The sequence below is a fragment of the Dasypus novemcinctus genome, chromosome 8, assembly GCF_030445035.2.
Source record: "Dasypus novemcinctus isolate mDasNov1 chromosome 8, mDasNov1.1.hap2, whole genome shotgun sequence".
Taxonomy (NCBI): Eukaryota; Metazoa; Chordata; class Mammalia; order Cingulata; family Dasypodidae; genus Dasypus; species Dasypus novemcinctus.
This window is the reverse complement of record NC_080680.1, coordinates 39853530-39879348: the sequence shown is the minus strand read 5'-3', so window position 1 is coordinate 39879348 and position 25819 is coordinate 39853530. Positions and strand designations below refer to the sequence as shown.

The window sequence follows — 25819 nt, the reverse complement described above, 5'->3', positions numbered from 1 at the left end:
TCTAAAGGCACCATGACAGAGAAGCCTTTCCCAAAGATTATGATATAGAAGGTCCTGAGACTGTTAAAAAACTATGTAATTCAACATACTGGCGACTTGGAACCGATGAACCCCCAGTAAGTAGTTGGTGCTAATTTCTTTACTTTGACTTTGTCTTTCTTTACTATGACTATCTGTTGGTGGCCATTGAAACCCTGTCCTTCCTCCACTAGGTTTGGAGTATATATTAGATGAGAGGGAAAATAGACACCACAGACTGAAAGATCACTCTTTCTCAAATATCTGTTCTTCTTACATCTTAACAGTAACTTACACATTTCTCTATAGATGTTTTATGTACAAATACTTGCCCATCCATCTTGTTTTTCAAAACACAAGTATAAAGTTGGCAAGAACAGTGTTATTATTCCAGTTATAAACCTAGACTCTCAGGTCTAACTGACTTACCCAAGGTCCCAGGTATACAGAGGAGAGGAATACAGATATAGTGCTGCTGTACCTTCATGTGCCAGGTGTGACACTGGATGTAGAAGGAGGATGGATGAGCCTCTCTTACTGTTGTCACAGAGTTTTGATAGAAGCCTAAAGGCTAGAACCCTCTTGAGAGGGGACAAGAGCTATCTGTCCTAAAGCAAGATGCTGGATCACCTAAGCAGGACCTGATAGGAGACCTAAAACTAGGTCAGGTCAGTATGAGTGGTTATGTCCTTGAAGACTATGGGTTGGAGAATTGAAAGAGGAGTTCTTTAGTTGTGTGTTGCATGTCCTTCCTTCTACAGTTGAGAGTGGTTTCAGGAGAATCACTCAGAGAAAAATATGTATGCTCAGGAATTTAGAGGACGCAGCCCCAGGTATATGACACATAACCTGAGAAATCTAAAGTGAGAGGACATGACTGCCAGGGCAGAGCAGAAAGAAAGAGGGAGTGAGTTGACTTAGAGTGGGGATCGTGGGAGTCAGAGATAGAAGAGTGTGTGAATTTTCCCATGGGACCCACCAGAGATAATCTGTCCAGAGTGCTCTTGAAAGAAGCTGTGCAGGGTGGAAGTGAGGGATAGAAAGACCTAGCAGAAGAGATCCACAGGATACCAAAGGCTAAGGAAGAGGAGTAGCAATCAGCCAGAAAGAGGAGAAGCTTTGGCTTCTTCCAGCAAACTGTGGTTAGAGGAGGCCTGCTCAGATCATGATAGTAGAATGAGATGTTTTAGGACTCCATCACCCCACAGAAGTTTTGAGCAACTACCAAGAACTGGCAGAAACATCTTTCTCAAAGCTCCATAAAAGTTAAAGAATTTGCTTTAATAGATTGTGTGCTGAATCAAGAAAAAGTCTACTTAAAAGCAATAGGATCTGGTGGTGCCCTGGCAGACCCTTTCCCCACACCTCCACTGTCAGTATGGAACTGGCCTGCACTCCCAATACAGAACCCTGGTCCCAGTTCCAGAGGAAGTGCAATAACCCAGGTGCACATTCTGGGAGCATGAATGTCTGGCTCAGTCTGTCTGGTGGTGGCAGAGGGACTTACTATCCCAGAACTTCTCTGCATGTAGAAGGCAGCTTACAGGGCTCTTCTACAGAACACTGAGGGGAACAGTCAAGTTGTGCTGTATGGGAAGGGATTGCTGGCTATAGTACATACAGCATAGTGCCTGGGACAATGAGGATATTGTTCCCTAGGGATGATGGGACATTTGGAACCATGTAAATGGGACAAATCTTAGAGATACACATGCATACCAAGGACAAGACACATGTGCAGAAAGGGTCAGCGAGGCACCTGTGCTTTGACCTCGAGTTATTCTCTACTCTCTTTGATGGAGAAGTGCTAAAGAAAAGCACAGGTCTTCTTTATGTGTTTCCTCCTTCTCTTTCTCCTCCTCCTACTTCTTTTTTTTTTTTTTTTTTTAAAGATTTATTTTTATTTATTTAATTCCCCTCCCCTCCCCCGGTTGTCTGTTCTCTGTCCATTTGCTGCGTCTTGTTTCTTTGTCCACTTCTGTTGTCGTCAGCCGCACGGGAAGTGTGGGCGGCGCCATTCCTCGGCAGGCTGCTCCCTCCTTCGCGCTGGGCGGCTCTCCTTATGGGTGCACTCCTTGCGCGTGGGACTCCCCTACACAAGGGACACCCCTGTGTGGCACGGCACTCCTTGCGCGCATCAGCACTGCGCATGGGCCAGCTCCACAGGGGTCAAGGAGGCCAGGGGCTTGAACTGCAGACCTCCCATGTGGTAGACGGACGCCCTAACCACTGGGCCAAAGTCCGTTTCCCTCCTCCTACTTCTTGTTAGCTCCTGGTATTCAAGAAAATCTCTGTCATAACACTAGCTGGATACAAGCTTAAGGAATAGATGCCTTAGAGTCTAAATTCCAGCCATAACACATTAAAATATCAAAATGTTTAGGTTTCAGCAAAAGTTTACAAAACATGCAAAGAAATAGGAAGCAAAGCCACAGGCAAAGAAGAAGACTAAAGCATTAGAATCCCTCAATGAGGAGGACCAGACCTGGGACATACTAGACAAAGACTTTTACAAAATATGCTCAAAGAGCTAAAGGAAAACATGGACGAAGAACTAAAGGAAATAAATAGATGAACACAAAGAGAATATCAATAGATAGATGGAAGTTATGAAAAGGAACCTAGCAGAACTGAAGACCACAGTAACAAATTTTAAATTCCCTAGATGTGTTCTACAGCAGATTGGAGCTGGCATCAAAAAGAATCAGTGACTTGATGGTAATACAGTTGAAATCGTCTGTCTGAAGAGCAGAAGAGGCAAGAATGAAGAAAAGTGAACAGAGCCCGAGGAACCTATGGGACAACATCAAGTATATCAACATATGCACTGTGGAAGTCCTAGAAGGAGAAGAGATAAAGGGGAAGAAAAATTTCCCAGACTTAAGGAAAGACATGAAATATACATCCAAGACACCCCAAACTGGAAAAACCCAAATCCATGCCATGGCATATTTTAATCAAACTGTTAATACCAAAGATAAAGAATTCTGAAAGCTGCTGTGCAAAGTAATATATCATATACAAGGGAGTCTCACTATGATTAAGTGCTGATTTCTCTCTGGAAACTATGGAGGCAAGAAGGCAGTGGGATGACATTTAAAATGCTGAAAGCAAAATGTTGCCAACCAAGAATTCTATATCTGGTACAACTATCATTCAGAAATGAGGGATAGATTGAGACATTCCAGTAAAGAAAAACTGGAGACGTTCCTTTCTACTAGACTAGCCCTACAAGAGTTGCTAAAGAGAGTTCTGTAGATTGAAAACAAAGGACAATAGATCATAGATCAAAGCTGTATAAAAAAATAAAGATCTCCAGTGAAGGTAATGATAGGGGTAGTGATAAATGCCAGTACTGTAGTACTTTTGTTGATAAGTCTACTTTTTACTTCCTACAGGATCTAAAAGGCAAATGCATAAAATGTAATGATAAATCAGTGGTTTTGGACTCATTTAAGGCAGAAACATGTAATTCGTATAAGAACTACATAAAGGTGGGGAGATGAGATCTAGGAACATAGTTTGTGTATACTATTGAAGTTAAGTTGGTATCAAAGCAAATGAGATTTTCCAGATTTAGGATGTTCAATTTAATCCTATGGTAACTACAAAGAAAATACTGGTGAATATGCATGCTCATAATGAAAGTAGAGTACTGGTTGCCAGGAATAAGGGGATGGGGAATTAATGCAAAATGGATGTAGGGTTTCAGTTTGGGGAGGGGGAAAGTTTTAGTAACAGAAGGGAGTGATTGTACGCCAGTATTATGAATGTACGTAATCCAATTGAATAGTATTTTGGGAGTGGTTGAGATGGGAAAATTTGTATTGAAATGGGAAAATTTGTCTTGTGTATATGTTCCCATAATTTAAAAACAAAAAGAAATAAAGAGCAACTAAAGAAATGAAGAGCAACTAAAGAAATAATGGAAATTAAATGCAATATATGATCCTGGATGGGATCTAGAAAAGGAGGAGAAAGGGCTCAAAGGGACATTATTAGGATCTAAGAAAAAACTGAAGTATAACCTGTAAGCTCTATATTAATGTTAAATTTCTCAAATTAATAACTGCACATAATGTGGTTACATAAGTGAATCGCCTTATTCTTAGGACATGTACATGGCAGTATTAAGTGTTCAGGGAGCATGATGCATACAGCCTACACTTGAGTGTTCAGAAAATGAATTGATTGATAGATAGATGGATGGATAGATAATAGATAAAATAAACGATAGATAGAGATATGGCAAATGTTGCAAAATTTTAAATTGGTGGATGTAGGTATCTGGGGGGAGCAGGGATATGTTGGAGTTCTCTTCATGGGGTTTGTATTATTTTTGTAACTGTCCTGTAAGTTTGGAAGTACTTCAAAATAAAAAGTTAAAAAATTGTCCTGCCAGTGGTTGAAGATGTAGAACAAAGGTAAAATGAAATATATATGCCAATGACCAGAGATTGCAATTGAAATATAATACATGTTTATTGAACAGTGAATAATGTGAAGCACCTATAAAAAAAATTAAAGGATATTATTAGGACATTTGGAAAAAGTGGAATCAGACTGTAAGCTTTATATCAATGTTAAATTTCTTGAACTTAATAACTATAGTTAAGGTGATATGTAAGTGACTATCCTTGTTCTTAGGATAGTCACAGTAGTATTAAGTGTTTAAGTGCTTAGGGTGTATGATGCATACAACCTATATGTAAGTGGCCAGGATATGGACAAATAGAGAGAAAGACAGATGAACAGATAAATGGTGCTTTAGTTTTCCAAAGGGCTGCTGATGCAAATTACCAGATATCTGTTGGCTTTTATAAAAGGGTTTTGAGTAAAAGCTTACATTTCCAAGGCCATGAAAAGTCCAGAGAGGCTTTCTCACCAAAGTCAGCTACTGCTGATCCCTGCACGTTGCCATGTGGTGAAGCAAGATGGCTGGTGGTCTGCAAAAGTTTCAGCCTTCCCCCCTGGGCCCACAGTCTCCTCTTGAGCTTCAATCATAGATTGCAATTGAAATATAACTGTTCAATAAACTGCTGGGCCCAGCCTCTTGAGGCTTCATGCTTAAGTGATCCTGTAGCCCTTTTTCTCCTGGCATAGGGCTTGTCTCTTAGGGCTGCTGTCCTTGCAGCTTAGCTGTGGGTGAAACTGGAGTCTTTTCTCTCACGTGGCAGAAGCAAACATGGCATTCCCTATTTTCCTGTCTCTGTTCATGTGAATCCATTTATATCAGACCCAGCAAAGGGACAGGGGCTCAACCAGAGTCACACCTCACTGATGTAGTACAATCAAAAGTCCTAAAGCAATCTTATCAAGTAATCCAATCAAAGCCCCTCAGCTGAATTTAAGGAGACTAAAAGGTATCACACCTAGAGGAAGAGATTAGTTTACAATCATAATCTTTCTATTTTGGGGATTCATAAAATAATCTCAAACTATCACAAATGGATGGATGTATTGATGAATTGAATGATATGGCAAATGTGCAAAACTGTTAAAATTGGTGAATCTGGGTATCCGGGGGATAGGGATCTGTTGGAGTTCTCTGTATAGGGTTTGTATTATTTTTGTAACTGTTCTGTAAGTTTGAAAGTATTTCAAAATAAGTTTAAATTAAAAAAAACAATAGTGTGGTTGGAGGTTCTAAGTAAGGGAATGTTGAAAATGAGAGAGAGTCAATTTTGAATGACATAAGAGCAAGGGCATTAGCACAGGTCAAGATAGTAGTGGCCATTTAAAGCTATGCCTTTCCCCCATCTCTCTTACTCAGCCAAACCTGGGAAGGGTCTGTGAATGGGGGAGGAAAAGTAGAAGAGAGAGGCAGGGAAGGAAATAGCAGCTGAGCAAGGCTGTACCCCACTGTCTAAAGCAGCACTGAGCTGGGAAGGTGAGAAGCTTTAAATCTAATACTGCTTGAAGTTATGATCATTTCACTGGACTGGAAAATTTCATAACAAAATTGAACTTCTTTTGAGATTTGAAGAGACCAGAAAAGCTATGGGATTTGACTAAGATTTCTATTCAGTAAAACGAAAGAACTAAGCCCTTGGTAAGGGACAGAAGAACAGCTTGATTAAAATAAAGTTGTATGCTATTGAGTACAGTTTATTCCATAAAATGTTCACATTAACAGTGTCTCATTTCATTCTCTCAACATATTTTTAGGCAGGTACTACATGTGACCCGCATTGTACAGATGGGGAAACTGAGGCTGAGTGAAGTTTAATAACTTGATCAAATTCAAACAGCTAAGAAAAGGATTAAAAATTAAAATCTCCTCCAGATCTAAAGTCTACATCTTAAGTACTTTTCCAAACTGCCTCTCGGAGAGCCCAACTGTCGTATTCCTAGTCCAATGTCTTTTTTATCACTCTCCACTGCATCCTTCTTGCAGAAAGTAGACCTGACTGGTTTTTAGCTCTGCCTTGGGTATTGTATACAGTTCACTGTGCATGTGTTGGGGTTTTCATTTCTTCCTTCTTAGCTTTAACTTCTGTCCTGTTTCTTGAATTATGACCACATGTGTGGTAGCTAGCTCTAGTCCCATCTGCTTCCCCTCCTGAATATCTTCTTAACATTTTGTGTGTTTTTTTGGCAAGACTGCTGATGAGTGGTTGCTTCTTACATCCACCAGCATTTCTATTTAGCTGATTGAAGGTCATCTTGTCATTTAATGCTGATGCTAATTTGAACATTATTTATTTGTAACAGGATTTAGAATGGAACTTGCTCTGTCCATAGTTTTGCTGAGGAGCCAAAAGGCCAAGGACAAAACAAGAGGCCTACATTCCATATTAGGATGCTATGCAATACCCTCAAAGAAAGATGGTGCCCTTGGGTAACCCACTCACAATAAAAATATAAGAAGACTGCCATCCAAAAAGCCAAAAGAGGAGGCTGAGATTAGAGAGAAGGTTTGGGAGAGTCATTGGTTTATTAGTGAGCTGTCTCATCTGCAAACCCCCTTGGGTGAAGTTACGTACAGGAAGCTCTACTGATCTGTCTGAAACAGCAGCACAAAAAGGGGAGCAGGCGATGCTTCCATCATTGGTGGTGCAAGGATGTGTAAGTGCTTGAGATCAGATGTGGCTCTTGAGAATCAAATATGAACAGTGTAGAAGAAGAAGAGGCTATGGAGCCATTTCAGAACCTTCTTGAAGGGATGGGAGGGAGAACTGCTGGGTTCCCAGGGGCTAAGGCATGAACAGGAACAGGCTGGGAGGGTCAGGGATGGCTTCCTAGAGGAGGTAACCCTTTAAGGCTCCTAAGCTGAATCTTAAAGGAACCATCTATTGGCAAAATCATGCTGCTCAGGTATCAGTGGTGACATCAGTTTCCTGTTCTGATGGTCCCTCAGGCTTTAGGAAGCCAACGCATAGTGGGCCTAGGTTAGATTCACAGGGGAGCAGTAATTCAAGCCACTGGGATTTGGCTGACTGTCTTATTAGTCTAAGTGCTTATGGGTGATAGCATTTTAAACTATGGTATTTTGTTGAGAGTTTATACAGGTACTACATTGCTATACTAGAGTAAGTTCTAAAATTTACTCTAGAATCAAATGAAATTTTCAGGAGTATTTCTATCATTTTTCCTTCAATTTGTAAAGCCCCTCTAACTCAATGATCTTCACAGCACCACCAAAAAACCCTCTTACAATCACTTAAATCGCCTGTATTCCTCTGTAAGCCAGTTAACCTGACGTTGAAGTGAGAGCCACGGAGAGGCTGAAGAAAGGCTGTTTCTGAGGAAATGGTACATGTGGATTCAGAAGGATTATGTATAATGCTATGTTACAGAATAGAACTTTCCAGACAAAGGCACAAAGATAAACTTGAGCAGTTTCATTAAACAGATTTTTCTTATATAGCTAATGGAAAAATGCCAAGGCATGTCTAGAACTGGGCAACATTGATGAGCAAATTAGACTAATATTAGTATTAACAGCATCACATTCATTTGGGATTTAAAAGTGACAAAGGAATAGCACAAAAATGTGCTAGGATTCATTTTATTAATAGATGAAGAAGAGCCAAATAGGCCACAAATATGAGCTGGCTTAGTGGATAAAATGACTAAAATTAATGGCCTTATAGGGATATAAAGGGATATAATTATACCAGAACTGAGAAATTCAATTATCAGTCGCTTAATTGGTTCAAGTATTTTTTTCTTCTTCTTTGATTGACATAGTAAAATGGCATTTTGATTGCTATATTCTTTCAGGCGCTTCTCGCATTCAGATCTAAGTACTTGGAAGAGACATATGGATCAGATTTTTGTAAACAATGATTTTAAATGCCATTGTAGGAGAAGCACTTAAACCAAGAGAAAGGAAGGCTTGTTTGGAGATAGTTAGCTGTTGAGTCAGGGATCCCTTTTCCTTCCTGTATCCATAATCTCTGTGTTTAGAGTTGATGTCACTGTTTCAACATCTCCTAGCTCAAATTTGATTTGTGGTTTCCTATATCAGCCCAATCACATATGCCTTTCGTGTTTCAGGAATCCTGTATACATTTTGACCCACTGACTCCCCCTTCTTTCTGAGGCAGTTGTGAATTTATTTATTCTAGGATATGGATATATATCCTCTGTCATTTCTGGGATTTGGTGCAGGAAAGAAAGTAGGCATCTGCCATTTTGATCCCATCACTCCCGTTGTCAGGTACTTTTCCACATCAATAATCATGCCCGACTTTTGGAGAAACTAGATTTTAAATTTTCATGTAACTTAGTTTTCTTAAACAGGTATATATGCTATGTTGAACAAGTGGGACTCAAAAGATGCAATCACAAAAGAGGTATTCTTACCTCTTCTGCTTATTTACCCTAATTTGTGAAGGTAGTTCTTTCTCTACTTCAACTCTTGTGAGGATTCCAAAATTTTTATGGTCACTTTCAGACAATAAAAAATCCTTCAGTCACATTTCAATAATTAGAATATCTAATTAAACAAATAATTTCATTATTTGCTTTCTCCCTCTTCCAGTGAACCAGTAGGGGGGAAGCAGAGGGTGAGGGATGGGGCATGAGTTGGCTGATTTTCTATTTCTTCACTTGCTCTGCTCCTCCCTTACCCCAGGCAACTAGAAGGGCCTCTTGTGATTATTCTACTAGTATCAATTACTGAACTGAGAAAGCTTTTGTGACAAAGGATTTTATTATCTGAGAGTGATCAGAAAAAATATGGAACTTTCCAATATTTATTTCTTCTAGGAGCAGGGAAAGAACCATCCCATAAAAGCTGCCTTGAACAGGCAGCGGAGGCAAAAAATGTAATTGTTTTTTCGATCGCACCTTACTAGGCTCAGTTGTTTAAAATAACAATGTTGTATTTGTGGAGGTCTATCTGGGATCCTTTAAAATCTGTATATAGCATCACTGAGTTAACCCAGACATGAAAATAGAGTCAAGACTTCCAAGAACAAAACTATTGCTGAAAAATAAGAACGACCTTTAGGTGATTTTTAAAGATAAAGACATTTGACAAATCTTGGTATTACCTATTAATTACCATCATCGTTATTATTATATTTTGGTGATGGTGCAAAAAGCTGCAGTTGGCAGGGGGATGCTGTTCTACACAGTAAAATTGGACTCATTTTTTTTAGTTATGACTGAAGATCTAAGATCTTAGATGCCAACTATTCCTTAATTCCAAAGTGAGGTGCAAAAACACTCATGTAGAACATGCAAAACATTTGGGCAAAAACTGGTTTTGTGTCTCTTGGTCTTTCATTCACCCTGAAGATTAAAAAAAAAAATTGAAATTGAAGAGGCCTGGTTGTGAGTATTTGGAATTTGAGGGAGTCATTGGAGAGTGTATGTGCTTCGAGTCTCACCCCACTTGTCCTCAAGAGGTAGGGGTGGGAAATATATCCCTTTTGTGCCTTAGAGTCTTAAGGATGTGGAATCTTAAGGATGTCATGCAGGGAATTTGACATGTGTTCCCTGGAGATTGGGGAATTTGGTGGACTGGGGTCTGATTCATACTTGACAAACGGCTACAGATTAGAGGGTTCCTGGAGCAATCTGTGGCATCATAGTGGAAACTTGACTTGGGAAGTACCAGCACTTGGATCAGTACATTTTCTGGAGATCCTATAAGGAATCCATGACAGAAATGTCAATTGGGGTCATCTAAACTGAATCCTGATGAGAGAGATTCTGCCAGGGGATGAGTTATCCTCAGCAGAAGGAAGCTGTTTACCTACAAATGTGGAAATTGAGGTGAGACCAGAAGTGACCTACCTGTTTATTCCACATATCAGTTACCCAGATTATACCTCTATTGGTTTTTCTTAAATGTAGTATGTATGAGAGGAGTTTGCCCTGGAAGACTGGAAATTGGGACTATTTAAAAGTCAATACTCAGGAAAATGAGGTAGAGAAAATTATGAGATTGATTATGAAGTGAATTTCCTGTACACATTAGATATTTTATAATATTTGACTCAAGTTAGATTTTATTATGCAAATTACATGGAAATTTTAGTGATTATCATGTGAGTTTGTGCTGTTTTATTTTAGCTATCTCATATACCAAATTGCCAATATCCAATTTGTGATATACACATGTATATTAAACCCAAAAGACTTTAAACATATGGAATTACCTTTATGAATTACACACCCTTATTTCAGGTTACAATAGTTCTACACTAAAGTGATTTTTCACATGGAGGTGGTGTAGGAGTAGGTTTGCATACATATGACAGAAACCACAAATCAATAGGGGCTGTTCACATAAGGCTTTATTTTTTCATGTAAACCATATGGAGGATAAAAGGCCAGGACTGGTATGGGAGTTCCAGAGACCTACTCCTTCTAGCCTTCTACTCTGCTGTCCATTGGGTAGGTCCCTTGTCAGTAAGGTTTAAGATGATTACTGAGAACCAGTCATACTGTCTACATTTCAGGCACCAGGAAGAGAAAAAAAGGAAGATCTTTTCTGGAAGTTGTATAATCTACTTTCACTTACAGCTTCTAACTGAGAACCAGTCGTTGGTCACATCTACCTGTTTGAAGCTGTATGTACCCCAGAAAAACATATTCTTAAATAGGATCCATTCCTGTGGATGTAAACCCATTGTAAATAGGACCATTTGGTGAGGTTACTTTAGTTAAGGTGCCCAGCTGGATCAGGATGGGTATTAATCCTATTACTGGAGTTCTTTATACCAGAATGAAATTCAGATAGATAGAGAAAGCTACAGGAGGCAAGAAGCTAACATCAGTGGTACCCGGAAGAGAAAGTAGAGAACAGGAGACCCCACCATGTCTTGCCATGTGACAAGCTAAGGACCAAGGATCACCAGCAGCTAGAGTCTTCAGGAAGAAAGTTTTGCCTTGATGACAATTGATGTGAAAAATTTCCCAGCCTAAAACTGAGTGAATAAATTTCCATTGTTTAACCTGACACATTTCATGGTATTTCCTTGAACAGTCTAGGAAATTAAAACAGAGAGGCTGGAAAATATGGTCTGCAAAATCTTGTACCCAGATAAAATTTGGGGGTTCCATTACTGAGGATAAAGAGGAAGTCTACTATTGGGGGTTAACGTTTGTCTCTGATACAGCTAACATAGAGGTTAAGAGTGGGTTCTGGCTTTGCTTTTGATTCTTGGCTCTACAACTTAACTAGGTTATAACCTTGGCCAAGTGTCTAAAAAATTCCATGTCTTTATTTCCTTATGTACGAAGTGAGAATAATAGGGATGTTGTGAGCATTTTATGTGAAGACATTTGGAATGGTGTCTGGTCATGTGATATGGCTGTCATCATTATTCCCATGATCTACTGTAATTTACTAATCAACAGGCTGTAGGGCCTCTGGAGTTTATTACTCTAGCCCTAGAACCTAGTCAAATGGCAGGCAATTAATAGATTTGGATGGATGGATGAGTGAATGAGTCATACTGCATGAGTTTTGAATTCTGGAGTATATACTTTCTAGCTGGTTTTCCTGGGTGTTACTTAATCCCTTTTAGCCTCTGTTTCTCTTTCTTTAAAATCGAGATAAACTATGCTTTGTGTTCCTTTCACCTTCCAGAGCCACTCTACTCTGTGCCAAGGAGGCTGACTTCATTTATTCATAAATGAGCTCTTTGCCCTCTGGCTTCTGGTTAGGAGTGACCCATAGGAGGCATTGGCAGATGATCTGAGGTAGGAAGATGATGAGCTTGGGCATTTATTACTTAGTTTCCTCCCTGCAGGGCCATGGTTTGGCTGGAGCTATGTGTATTTTCTGAAGGCTAAAATTGTCAGGTGTCCCTCTCTTTATAACTGCAGGTCTTGCTGGGTCCAGTAACTGCCCCCTGCACTATGGCTTTTCACGTTTTTCCCCTTCAGTGTTCCTCTCTGTCTGCATCCTCTCCAACAGTTGTAGTTCTCTGTTTTTTAATAATGGAAATTCTGATAGGTGTGAAATGATATCTCATTGTGATTTTGATTTGCATTTCCCTAATCATTAGTGATGTTGAGCATTTCTTCATGTTTTTTGCCTATTTTTTCTTTGGACAAATGTCTGTTCAAACCTTTTGCCCATTTTTTAATTCGGTCACTTGTCTTTTTATTGTTGAGTTGCAACATCTCTTTATATATCCTGGATATTAAAACCCTTATCCGATATGTGATTTCCAAATATTTTCTTCCTTTGAGTCACTGCCTTTTCACCCTTTTGACAAAGTCCTGTGAGGTGCAAAAGTGTTTAATTTTGAGGAGGTCCTATTTATTTATTTTTTGTCGTTGCACATGTTTTGGGTGTAAGCTCCAAGGAACCACCACCTATTACAAGGTCTTGAAGATATTTCCCTACATTTTCTTCTAGTAGTTTTATGGTCCTGGCTTTTATACTTAGGTCTTTGATCCATTATGAGTTGATTCTTGTGTAGGGAGTGAGATAGAGGTTCTCTTTCATTCTTTCAGTTATAGATATCCAGTTGTCCCAACACCATTTGTTGAAGAGACAGTATTGTCCCATTAATATTAACTCAGTAGGTTATATACCTACAGTTGATTTTATAGGTGAGGGCTTATTTCTGGGTTCTCAATTCTATTCCACTGATTGATGTATCTATCTTTATGCTGGTACCATGCTGTTTTGACCCCTGTAGCTTTGTAATATGTTTCAAGGTCAGACAGTGAAATTCCTCCCATGTTGCTCTTCTTTTTCAGAATGCTTTTGGCTATTCACTTTCCATTCCAAATGAATTTGGTAATTGCCTTTTCTAATTCTGCAAAGTAAGCTGTTAGGATTTTGATTGGTATTGCATTGAATCTATAAATCAGTTTGGGTAAGAGCGACATCTTCATGGTAATTATTCTTCCAATCCATGAATGCAGAATGTCTTTACATTTGTTTAGGTCTTTTTAAGTTTCTTTTAGCATGGTTTTGTAGTTTTCTGCATATAGGCCCTGTACTTCTTTAGTTAAATTAATTCCTAGGTATTTGAGTCTTTTTGTTGCTATTGAAAATGGAACTTTCCCCTTGATTTCCTCCTCAGATTGTTCAGTACTAGTGTACAAAAAACATTACTGATTTTTGCATGTTGACCTTATATCCTGCCACTTTGCTGAACTCATTTATTAGCTCAAGTAGATTTGTTGTGGATACTTCAGGATTTCTAATTACAGGATCATGTTATTACAAACAGTAAGAGTTAACTTCCTCTTTTCCTATTCAGATGTCTAGAATTTTTCTTGTCTAATTGCCCTTGCTAGAACTTCTAGTACAATACTGAATAACAGTGGTGGCAGTGGGCATCCTTGTTTTGTTCCTGATCTTAGGGAGAAGGCTTTCAACCTTTCCCCATTGAGTATGTTGTTTGCTGTGGGTTTTTCATATATGCCATTTTATCATATTGAGGAATATTCCATCTATTCCTATCTTTTGAAGTGTTTTTATCAAAAAAGAATGCTGGATTTTGTTGAATGCCTATTCTTTGTCAATTGAGATTATCATGTGTTTTTTTTTCCCCTTCAATTTGTTAATGTGGTATATTATATCGATTGATTTTCTTATGTTAAACCAGCCTTGCATACCGGGAATAAATCCCACTTGATTGTGATGTATAAGTCTTTGGCATGCTGTTGGATTCAATGTGCAAGTATTGAGAATTTTTGCATCTATGTTCATTAGGATTGGTCTGTAATTTTCTTTTCTTGTAGTATCTTTATCTGGCTTTGGTATTAGGGTGATGTTGGTTTCATAAAATGTGTTGGGTGATTTTCCCTCTTCATTTTTTTGCAAGTGTTTAAACAGGATTGGTGTTAATTCTTTTTGAAATCCTTGGTAGAATTCACCTGTGATGCAATCTGGTCCTGGACTTTTCTTTGCTGGGAAATTATTTTTTTAAGATTTATTTTTCTCCCCTCCCCCCCCAGTTGTCTGTTCTCTGTGTCTATTTGCTGCATCTTCTTCTTTGTCCACTTCTGTTGTTGTCAGCGGCATGGGCATCTGTGTTTCTTTTTGTTGTGTCATCTTGTTGCGTCACCTCTCCGTGTGTGCAGCACCATTCCTGGGCAGGCTGCACTTTCTTTTGTGCTGCGCGGCTCTCCTTATGGTGTGCACTCCTTGTGCATGGGGCTCCCCTACTCAGGGGACAGCCCTGTGTGGCACGGCACTCCTTGCATGCATCAGCACTGGGCATGGGCCAGCTCCACACGGGTCAAGGAGGCCTAGGGTTTGAACCATGGACCTTCCATGTGGTAGACGGACACCCTAACCACTGGGCCAAGTCCACCGCCCTGCTGGGAAATTTTTGATGATGGATTCTATCTCCTTAACTGTGATTGATTTGTTGAGTTCTTATATTTCTTGTAGTATCACTGTAGGTTAGTTGTGCATTTCTAGGAATTTGTCCGTTTCATCTAAGTTGTCTAGTTTGTTGGCATACAGTTTCTTATAATGCCCTCTTATGTTTCTTTTTATTTCTGTGGGGTCAGTTGTAACTTCCCCCCTTTCATTTCTGATTGTATTTATTTGTTAGTCTAGCTAAAGGGTTGTCAATTTTATTGATCTTATCAAAGAACCATCTTTTGGTTTTGTTGATTTTCTCTATTGCTTTTTTTGTTCTCAATTTCATTTATTTCTGCTCTCATCTTTATTATTTCTTTCCCTGTGCTTGCTTTGGGGTTGGTTTGTTGTTCTTTTTCTAGTTTCTTTAGTTGTTCTGTTAAATTTTTGAGTTTAGCTCTTTTTTCTTTTTTAATATAGGCATTTAGGGCTATAAATTTCTCTCTGAAGATTGCCTTTGCTGTATCCCATAAATTTGATACGTTGTGTTCTCATTTTCATTTGTCTCAATATATTTACTGATTTCACTTGCAATTTCTTCTTTGACCCACCAATTATTTAGGAGTGTGTTGTTCAGCCTCCACACATTTGCAAATTTACTTTTTTCCTATTATTGATTTCCAGTTTCATTCCATTATGATCTGAGAAGGTGCTTTGTATAATTTCAGTCTTTTTATATTTATTGAGAGCTGCATTGTGCCATAACATGTGCTCTATTCTGGAGAAAGATCCATATAACTGCTGAGTTTGGATGCAGTGTTCTATACCTGCCTGTTAGATCTAACTCATTTATCATATTGTTCAAATTCTTTGTTTCCTTGTTGATCTTCTGTCTGGTTGTTCTATCTAATGATGTGAGTGGGTTGTTGAAGTCTCCAATGATTATTGTAGAGATGTCTATATCACCCTTCAGTTTTGCCAGAGTTTGTCTCATGTATTTTGGGGCACACTGCTTAGGTGCATAGATATTTATGACAGTTTTATCTTCCTGGTGAATTGTCCCTTTTCTTAATATATACTGGTGTTTTGTATCTCTTATAACTTTTTTGCATTTAAAGTCTGTTTTGTCTGATATCATTTATTATTATTATTATTGGTGCAGCTATCCCTGCTCTTTTCTGGGTACTATTTGCATGGAGTATCTTTTTCCAATCTTTCACTTTCAGCCTGTTTGTATCCCTAGGTCTAAGGTGAGCTTCTTGTAATCAGCATGTGGATGACTCATGTTTTTTAATCCATTCTGTCATCCTGTATCTTTTGATTGGGGAGTTTAACCCATTCACATTCAATGCTATTACTGTATATGCACTATATACTTCCTTCATTTTGTTCTTTGGTTTTCATATGTCATATCTCATTTTTCTCTGTCTTTTTACTCTTTTGGTTTTTCTTTATGCTAGTCTTTCTTCTATACACTCCTCCAACTCTGTCTCTCCTGTCTTTTTCTTTCAGGTTCTAAGGCTCTCTTTGTTATTTCTGCAAAGGTAGATTCTTTTTTGCAAACTCTCTTAGTTTCTGTTTGTTTGTGAATATTTTATACTTACCTTCATATTTGAAAGACAATTTTGGTGGATGAAGAATTCTCAGCTGGCAGTTTTTCTCTTTTGTATCCTACTTGTATCATACCACTGTCTTCTCACCTCCATGGTTTCTTAAGAGAAATCTGTACTGTCTTACTCAGCATCCCTTGTATGTGATGGTTTGCTTCTCCCTTGCTGCTCTGTGAATTTTCTCTCTATCTTTGACATTCAACATTCTGAGTAGTATGTGTCTTGGAGTAGGTCTGTTCGGATTTATTTTGATTGCAGTATGATATGCTTCTTGGATATGTAAGTTCATTTCTTTCACGAGAGTTTGGGAAATTTTAGCTATGATATCCGCAAATACTCTTTCTACCCCTTTTCCCTTCTCTTCTCCTTGTAGAACATCTCATAACATGTATGTTGTTGCGTTTTATATTGTCCTTCAACTCTCTGAGCCCCTGCTCAATTTTTTCCCATTCTTTTCTCTCTTCAATTTTAGCAGTTCTGTTTTTGGTATCACTTATTCTTTCTTCTATCATTTTGAGTCTGCTGTTGTATACCTCTAATGTTTTTGATCTCACCTATTGTGTCTTTCATTCCCACAAGGTCTGTTACTTTTCTGTTCAGGATTTCAAATTCTTTTTTCACTCACTCGAAATCTTCTTGGTGTAGTTTTTCTCTTTGACTGTATTGTCTTTCAACTCATTAATTTGATTTTGGAAACTTGTGTGCATCTCATGGATCAGTTCTCTCAAATTCTGCATCTCTTCTGGGTCTTTGATATATTCCTTTTCTTGGGCTGTGCTTTCTATTTTCTTGGTATGGCTCATGATTTTTTGCTGATATCTAGGCATCTGATTAGGGTATAGTTTACCCTAATGCTCAATTTCTTTCTCTTTTGTAGGGATTTAGTGTAGGGATTTAGTCTCTTTTGTAGGGATTTAGTGTCAGGAGGCTGTGTGTAACTACTCCTCTTTGATTCTTGGCTCAACCTGGATTGTTAGGATTGTCCTGCTGGTTGTTCAAAACTGGGCGCTGGACCCTGTAATTGGTTGTAAAGTCCCTTCCTAGGGCCTTGGGGAGGAAGGTTATAGAGGCCAGGAAAAGCCTGTCCTACATATTTTTAATTTTCTTGCATGCACTTCCTTGGTCTGCCAGCAGATGGTGCTCTTTGGCAGCTCTCAGTTCAATGCCTAGTCAGAATGTATTTGTTGCAACACAGCCTGGATCGATGTGATAGAGCTTCCTGTCTGGAAGGTATAAGCCTTGTAATTCAAACTTTCTCAGAGATAGTTCCCTGGCCTTCTCTGGCAGCCCCCTCTCTTTTCCTGGGTCAGAAATATCTCCACTCCCCTCTGAGTCCTCAACAATCAGTACCTGTTAGTGGAGGAGATTGTGGGGGGGGGGGTGGGTTGTGTATCTTTAGTCCCTTGCTGGCTCCAGGGCAAACAATGTTGCATCCCCATCCAGCCTGGAAGGGCTCCTGGGACCCAGCAGACCAGATTTGTGGATCAGAAGCTGAGTCAGCCTTACGCTGTGTCCCTCTCTCTCTCCTGTCCTGGAAGTAGATCCCTGGAGTCCCCTTTGTCTGTAGTCACAGGCCAAGAGGCTGATAATTTTAAAGTGTCTATAGTGTGGGGGATGGTGCCAGCAGCATCACAATTTCCCTTCTTTGTTCCTCTCTCCTCTGGGCAGTGTCCAGTCTTTGCCTGGTGTCCTAAACCCTAGAAGATCTTTTTCTTCCTTGTTTCTTTAAGGAGGTACAGGGAACTGAACTGGGTACCTCTGATGTGGGAGGGAGGCGCCTAATCACTTGAGCCACCTCTGTTCCCTGCTTTATTGTATCTCTCATTATGTTTTTCTTCTTGTGTCTCTTGTTGTGTCATCTTGTTATGTCAGGTTGCCATGCATGCCCATTGCGTCAGCTTGCTGTCTTGCTCATTTTCTTTAGGAGACACTGGGAACCTCTGCTTCCTGCTTTGTTATGTTTCTCATTATGTTTTTCTTCTTGTGCCTCTTGTTGCATGATCTTGTTGTGTCAGCTTGCTGCACCTGCCCTTTGCACCAACCATCTTTTTTAGGAGGCACTGGGAACTGAACCACAGACCTCTCATGTGGTAGACGGGAGCTCAATTGCTTGAGCCACATCTACTTCCCTATTGGATTGTTTTGCATATTTAATGAAATAATTCATATAAAGTGCTTAATATGGTATCTGACAGAATAAGCAATCATAAATTCAAGCTCTTCTAACACTGCTACTATCAGTTTCTTTTTATTCCTCCTTATTTCATATTTGGTAATACCTCTGTTTCATATAATTTTCAAAGGTATTTCTTGATTTGTACTGCTGAAAATGATCAGATCATACTGAAAGTTAATTTTCGTGTCAAGTCATACTTTAATGCAAAATGGTGGCTCATAATTTTTTTCCCCAAAAGGCATGTCTTTTTGTTGTTGTTGTTAAAACATAGAATGTGAGGCCCCAGTACAGTGTCTCCTGCCATTGATGTGTAAGAGAAGAGTAGGTGAGCTAAAGGTATATGGATCAGAGTTACAAAATTGAGCTGAGAGGCTGGTGTTTCAGGAAGTTGAGGTCTTAGAGAACAGTGGTCAGAGATGCCATGGATCTAGAGAGCCATGGAGTAGGCCAGGGAGACAGGACCAGAGAGTGTAGCTAAAATTTCTTTGAGTGCACTAGATTCCTTGTTATGGTAGAGCCTTATTACTGACCCAGAGTGAACTAAAGGCCTCTGACTATAGCTGCGATATTCTTGTTATTAAAGTCTCCAAGTTTCTTTTTTTTTTTTTTTAAAGATTTATTTATTTATTTATTTATTTCTCTTCCCTCCCCCCCCACCCCGGTTGTCTGTTCTCTATTTGCTGCGTCTTCTTTGTCCGCTTCTGTTGTCGTCAGCGGCATCTGTGTTTCTTTTCGCTGCGTCATCTTTTTGTGTCAGCTCTCTGTGTGTGCGGTGCCATTCCTGGGCAGCCTGCACTTTGTTTCGTGCTGGGCGACTCTCCTTATGGGGCGCACTCCTTGTGTGTGGGGCTCCCCTATGCGGGGGACACCCCTGTGTGGCAGGGTACTCCTTGTGCACATCAGCAGTGCTCATGGGCCAGCTCCACACGGGTCAAGGAGGCCCGGGGTTTGAACTGCGGACTTCCCATGTGGTAGACGGACGCCCTAACCACTGGGCCAAGTCCGCGGCCTCCAAGTTTCTAAAGAGTGGTCTGTCTCTTTTTAAATAGAAACTTTAATGGGATTAATGTGTTTTAGGGCTTCAGTAGATATCTTGGGGAATCTAGTTTTCAGGTTTGGGGAAAGTAATGGGTTCTCTTGGTAGTGGTGAATTTTCATTCTCTGCTGTGAACTTCCATGTTTATGATCTTCTAGAGATTCTTATGGAGAAAATATTGAATCCTAATGTTGAAGATTGAATCATGTCCCCTACAAAAGGCATGTTCAGGCCCCAACCCCTGGTTCTATGGGTGTAAACTCATTTGTAAAGAGGGCCCTTGAAGATGTTATTGGTTAATGTGTGCCCATACTAAATGAGGTGGGCCTTAATCTAATATGACTAAAGTCCTTATAGGCAAAGGAACTTGCTGGACACAGAGACAGAAGCCACAGGAAGCAGCCAGAAGCTGGAAGTCAACATAACCTGGAAGAGAAAGGAGAAGATACCACCATGTGCATTACCATGATAGGGTCACTATCAGCTAGCCCCAGAATGCCAAATCTTTGGGGAGAACACATTGCCTTGCTGATGTCTTGATTTTGAACATCTCCTAGCCTCTTAACTGTGAGCCAAAAAATTCCCATTGTATAGTATTTGTTTTTGGAAGTCAGGAACTAAACACCTAAGCATCCATTTATTTTTCTCCTGAGATCCTGTAGGTGCTACCCATGCCACTTCTGCAGTTGATCTGAGTACATCCTACAATTTGCAGATGCCCGCATAATAATATTTGCTTGCTAATTCATTGAAATACCCTCTATGATAGAGAATGGATAATAATAATGATGCTGATGGCAATAATTCTGATGATAATGATATCTGAAGTAGTTTGTGATTTACAGAGTAATTGCTACAAACATTTTCTTTTTTTTTTAAAGATGTATTTATTTCTCTCCCCTTTCCCCGCCCCCACCCCGACCCCAGTTGTCTGTTCTCTGTCTATTTGCTGCATCTTTTTTGTCTGCTTCTGTTGTTGTCAGCAGCACAGGAATCTGTGTTTCTTTTTGTTGCATCATCTTGTTGTGTCAGCTCTCCATGTGTGCGGCACCATCCGTGTGTGGGGCTCCCCTACGCGGGGACACCCCTGCATAGCAGGGCACTCCTTGGGCGCATCAGCACTGCACATGGGCCAGCTCCACATGAGTCAAGGAGGCCCGGGGTTTGAACTGTGGACCTCCCATGTGGTAGACGACGCCGTGTCCATTGGACCAAGTCCGCTGCTCAACATTTTCTTACTTAAGGATGTTAAAGTATGTTAACCCTGAGAAAAATAAAGAAGGAAAGACAAAGTAGGTAGAATTAGTTCTTGGTGGAATGCAGCAGTCCATTTCATAGAAACAACTAATTGGATTTTTAAGTTCCCTACTGTACATGATAAGGAATTGGCATTTTTCCATATTTATGATGAAATAATTGACTGCTTATGGTATATTTTTAATGTCAATTGGATTTGAGAATTGAAATCAGAATGTACTTCAACAGAAATATATTTTGGTAACTGACCTTTCTGGCAATTAATTTGCTTTTGTTCTATGTGGTTTCTATTTCCAGATTTGGATATCAGAAACATGTGAACAGATGTCTCAAATTTGCTTAAACACAGAACTGGCAGAAATAAAGAGCAAGGCCTTATTGAATGAGGAAACAATAAGTTCTGGGATTATTGAAAGGTATTTGTAATACTTTCTTGTGCTTATAGAACATGCACATGCAAAGAAAAAAGATTTATATAAACAGCAAAAGGATATAGTGGTTCCAGCTACACATTATAGGAACACTTCAAGCTCTTTCATCTCCAGCTTCCATGCTTTCTGCTCATTCTGGTCTCTCTGTTTGGTATTCTCTTTCTGTCAATTGTTTGTCAATCAAAACCTACTCATTTGGGGTCCAGAAAAAATGTCATTTCCTATTTATGAGTATTTTTCCAACTTAGGGATCTGACTGTGTGTATCTGGACCTCAGCTCCTCAATTTACATCGGAAAGTTATTTAATCTCTTTAAACCTCTGTTTCTTTACCTGTGTAATAGGAATTATAAAAGTATCTACTTTGAGGAATGGCTGTAACTTAGTGGTTGAGTGCCTGCTTCCCATGTATGAGGTACTGGGTTCAATCCCTGGTACCTCCTTTTTTAAAAAAAGTATCTATTTCATTGGGTTGTTCTGAAGTTTAGATGAAATAACATAAGAAATGTGCATAGAAATACTGCCTTACACGAAGTAAGAATCAGGTGAGCTATCATTAGTCAGCATTCATTGCTTTGCTTTTGTATCCTTGCCCTCTGAGCATTTTGGTTATGTTCTCTGTAATAGCTGGACTTGCATTCTAGTTATTTAAATGTATGTGTTGACAGAGGCTTCTTTGAGGGTAGAAGCTATTTCTTAGTCATATCTGTTACCCTGTGACCTGGCATGACGCCTTCTCATGGAAATGCATGACATAGATATTATCCTATATTGTAATTATTAGAAAACAGCCAGAAAAAATGACAATATGTTAACATTTCCATTAACTTGTTGGAACATTTTATTTTGCAAGGTGCAAGAAAGTTGCAAACATGAAGCCCCTTTAAAAGAGTCATCATAAAAGTTCAGCCCCAAATTAATTTTATGTGGTTTTGAAAGTTTATAAGTATTAGTTTGATATGCTTTCTAAAAATTATCTTGTTTTCAGGGACACTGGATTGCCTGCAGCAGGCTTTGGAGCTGTCTTTACTCGGCATCCACCAGATCACCACAAATTGTTAGTAGTCCCTAAACAGATATAGATTGCACAAAATGTTTCTTAATAATCCAGGATGTTTGTTTGCAGGGATGAGGGGTCTGGGAATGTACCAAGGACAACAGAATGCCCTTTAACAGAAAATGTTTCCCATCAATATGCATAATATTATATTCATAATAATATGGCTAAAATGATTATTTTTACTGATAAAGAGAAATGAATTTATTATTGGGGTAGTATGACTTGTTACTGCAAAAAAGAAAGTTCTCTTCCACTCATTTTTCTAAAGCAAATTAACTTTCATGATTTCTATAGTGAGTCTAAACAAGTGATATAGAAATTTAGACACAGGCATCACAGTATTCTAAGTATTAGATTGTGTATTATGAAAACATATTATGAGTTTGTATCACCAACACTGTTAATTAAGTTGTTTCTGCTCCTTTGAGAACTGTCTGGTCTTAGAACTAAGCCCTTTTGTGACACCTGCCTGGGGGAGTACTTTAAATGATAATACCCCACTATATATTTCAGTTATCTGCTGTAACTCTGACCAGGTACCAGAGCTGCTGTTTCCAACCTTGATTGTTCCAGCAAGGATGGCTTGGGCCAGGATCACTCAGCCTCGGGTGTCATCTTTAAGTGGTCTGTAGAAAGAATTGCCTGGATGATCTACAGGAGTGTAGTCTTCAGCTCTCACCAAGGTGAATACAGCCTGCAGGTTCCCTTCCTTGCACTGGAGGTTCCAGCAAAGACATGGGAAGGCAGAATGAATCCGGCTTTGACAACTGTATCGAAACTGTGAGAAATGCTCAAGAAAATTGTGGGCCAGTGCAGAAGCAGGCTGAGGGGTGGAGGAGAGAAGAGAGAAGCCAAGGATTTAAGTCTCTAGATGGGAGTCTTGGACCAGCCCAGGGTGGGATCTGTGATCTTGGTGGACCAGACTAGGATAGGCGCCGAATGAGTCTTATCTATTGTGTTTGTAAACTATGACCTTGGATTATATGCTAAAGTTGAATTTCTGCACTAACTTTGACTGGTGTTTTCAGTGGAGGGCAGAAAATGAGACACCCAACACTCTACATAATAGAGAATTTGAGGAAAACAACCTGCTTTCCTGAAGCTCTGAATTCAGAATTGATATCTGTAATGCCAGACACAGATGTCCAGTAGGTCCCTAAGTGCTCAATTATCAAGGAACTCTGGGGAGTGTATCTTAAGAAGAAAGGGATGCTGGGAAAACAAGAGCAGTTAAGCCCAGGGAACATCAGTAGAACACCCAGTGCATATTTCCCACACTCACAGTGAAGACACCAGCTGGGCTTCCCTTGTTAATGGACCACCCATGTAGTCGTCAAAAGCAGAGGCAACTAATGCAGATGAATTCATGGTTAAGAACAAAATCAGGACACATCTAAAGAGCTGGAGCATCATGAAGAATAACAAGTTATAGACAACCTGAACCAGATGAAGCAGACCCACTGGAACAACTGGGATAGGAATTTAAAACCCATGGAAGAAACATACTTGGGGAAATAAAGGAAGCTGGTGCAAACATAAAGCAAACTAATGAAAACCAGGTTGCCATTAAATAGCAACAACAACACTGCAACAATTAATATTATTAGTGTCGAAGGAAAAGAACTTTGACCCTAGAGTTTTTTAAAATGTGGGGATTGAATAAAGATATTTTCAGGCATACAAAGACTGTTTTCAGACTTACCATTCTGCCATGAGCAGCCATAGAACTGGGAAAAATATGGTGAGCAGTGTGGGGGCTGTGATCCTTGAGAATGTGAAGCTGATATCACCTTCTCCAGACTTACAGCAGGGAGCACCATACCCAGGCACAGTCAGGGAGGTGAGCCAAGATGTAGAGCAGTGTCCCTGTTGAGCTGAGAGGCAGGAATAGGAATATAGAGCTTCTAATGCTCCTGGAATTTGAATGACAAGGTATTGGAGAGGGGGATGTTGTGTGGGGAGGGTGGGAGACAGGAACAGAAGTCTGCATGGAGTCTCTCAGGTCCTAGGTCAAGGACTGGGAGCTGCATGCACTTCTTGAAATAATACATACACCTGGTTTTAAAAGATCAAATAGAACTATCTGTACAGTACTCTGAAATTTTACAATGATGCTCCCTCATGAGTGCTATCATTTTATAGTGAGCTCTGTGGCCACATCACCTGCATTCAAATCCCAGCTCTGCCACTTACTAGCTGTGTGGTCTTGGACAGGTTGCTTAACCTTTGTGTGCCTCAGTTTCTTCATCTGTACAATGGGGATGATCATTATAAAGCACCCCATGCTATAAGGTTGTTATAAGGATCAAGCAAGTGAAGATATGTAAAGCACCAGGACAGTAATGGATGCAGACCTAGTAAGTGCCATGCATGCCTCTGTTAGGTCTACAAGCTCATATTCATCAGTTCAGGAAATTTTCTTGATTTGCTTCATTGATGATTTATACCTTCCATTTCCTCTGTTCTCTCTTTTGGAAATCCTTTCTTCGGATGTTGAATTGCTTGGACTGATCCTCTAATTTTTTTCTTGTCTTTTCTCTCCTATTGTCTTTGTGTCTTGACTATCTACTTTCCTCTGTTTCTTCAACCCTAGTAGGTGTTTATTATTTCTCCTGTCATATTTTTATTTCCAAGAGTTATTTCCTTGTTCTCTGCCTCTTCTGTTTTTATAGGACCCTTTTTCCTTGTCTCATGATTACAATACCCTCTCTTATCTGAGGATGTTAATGATTGCTTTTCTTTAATTTTCTTCTTGATATATAGTCTCTGCTTCTTTCAAGTTTCTTTTTTCCCCCGTTTGTTTTTTATTTGTTTTTATGGTATTTATCTTCCATGCTGCAGTCTTTCCTCAGATGTCAGGCAATCAATCCAGGGTTTTCTATTCATGATTTAGAAAAAGAGAGCACTGGGAGCCTGTGATTTAGCCTCATGGGAGAGATCTAGATGGGTTACTTTTTGTAGAAACGATGGTGTCAGGGTTTTAGTCTTTCCTGTTGGGTTGGTCATATTCCCCAGAGGAGGCTTGAAGGCTGAAGGGCTGGCTGCCCTTGTTCTTGGAGTAAAAAGAGCAAGTGGTCTGGGGATCTCAGTATTCAGCATTCACTTGTATGGTCCCTGAGCTCTACCAAGGATCAAGGGCTTTCTGTTCTACCTTTCCCAGTGAATACTTTCTGGCCTCCTGCAGTTACCCAGCTGTGAGGAGTGGAGGAATGGAGGAGGAGCTTTGGGGATCTAACTTTCTCAAACAGCTCCCCCCATCCTCCGGCGTTTAGTTCCCCACTTCTTCCCCATTTCTGGAGGTGCTTCTGTGGTTTAAGTCAGTGACCTCTCAGCTTTCCCCACTGAGGATTTAGGATGCAGCTTTCTGCTCAGTCAGTGACCACTTGTCCCATCTTTTCTCCATCTTTCAAAATTTGTTTGTTTTCCCTTCTCCTGTTCTGTTTATTCTCGTGGGTGTTTAATTTTTTAAAAATCTGATATGGTTTTAGTGGGGCT

At 39.7% G+C, this 25819-nt stretch overlaps 1 protein-coding gene across 1 annotated transcript in view; it reads left to right on the top strand.

Moving 5' to 3' along the window:
• CFAP95 (cilia and flagella associated protein 95) overlaps positions 1-25819 on the top strand; it is a 121443-nt gene that overhangs the window by 31154 nt on the left and 64470 nt on the right. The window contains exons 2-4 of the mRNA XM_004454746.3: positions 8-116; positions 21132-21250; positions 22253-22321. Of these exons, the coding sequence (XP_004454803.1) occupies positions 8-116; positions 21132-21250; positions 22253-22321 (297 nt within the window). The remainder of the gene's footprint in view (positions 1-7; positions 117-21131; positions 21251-22252; positions 22322-25819) is intronic.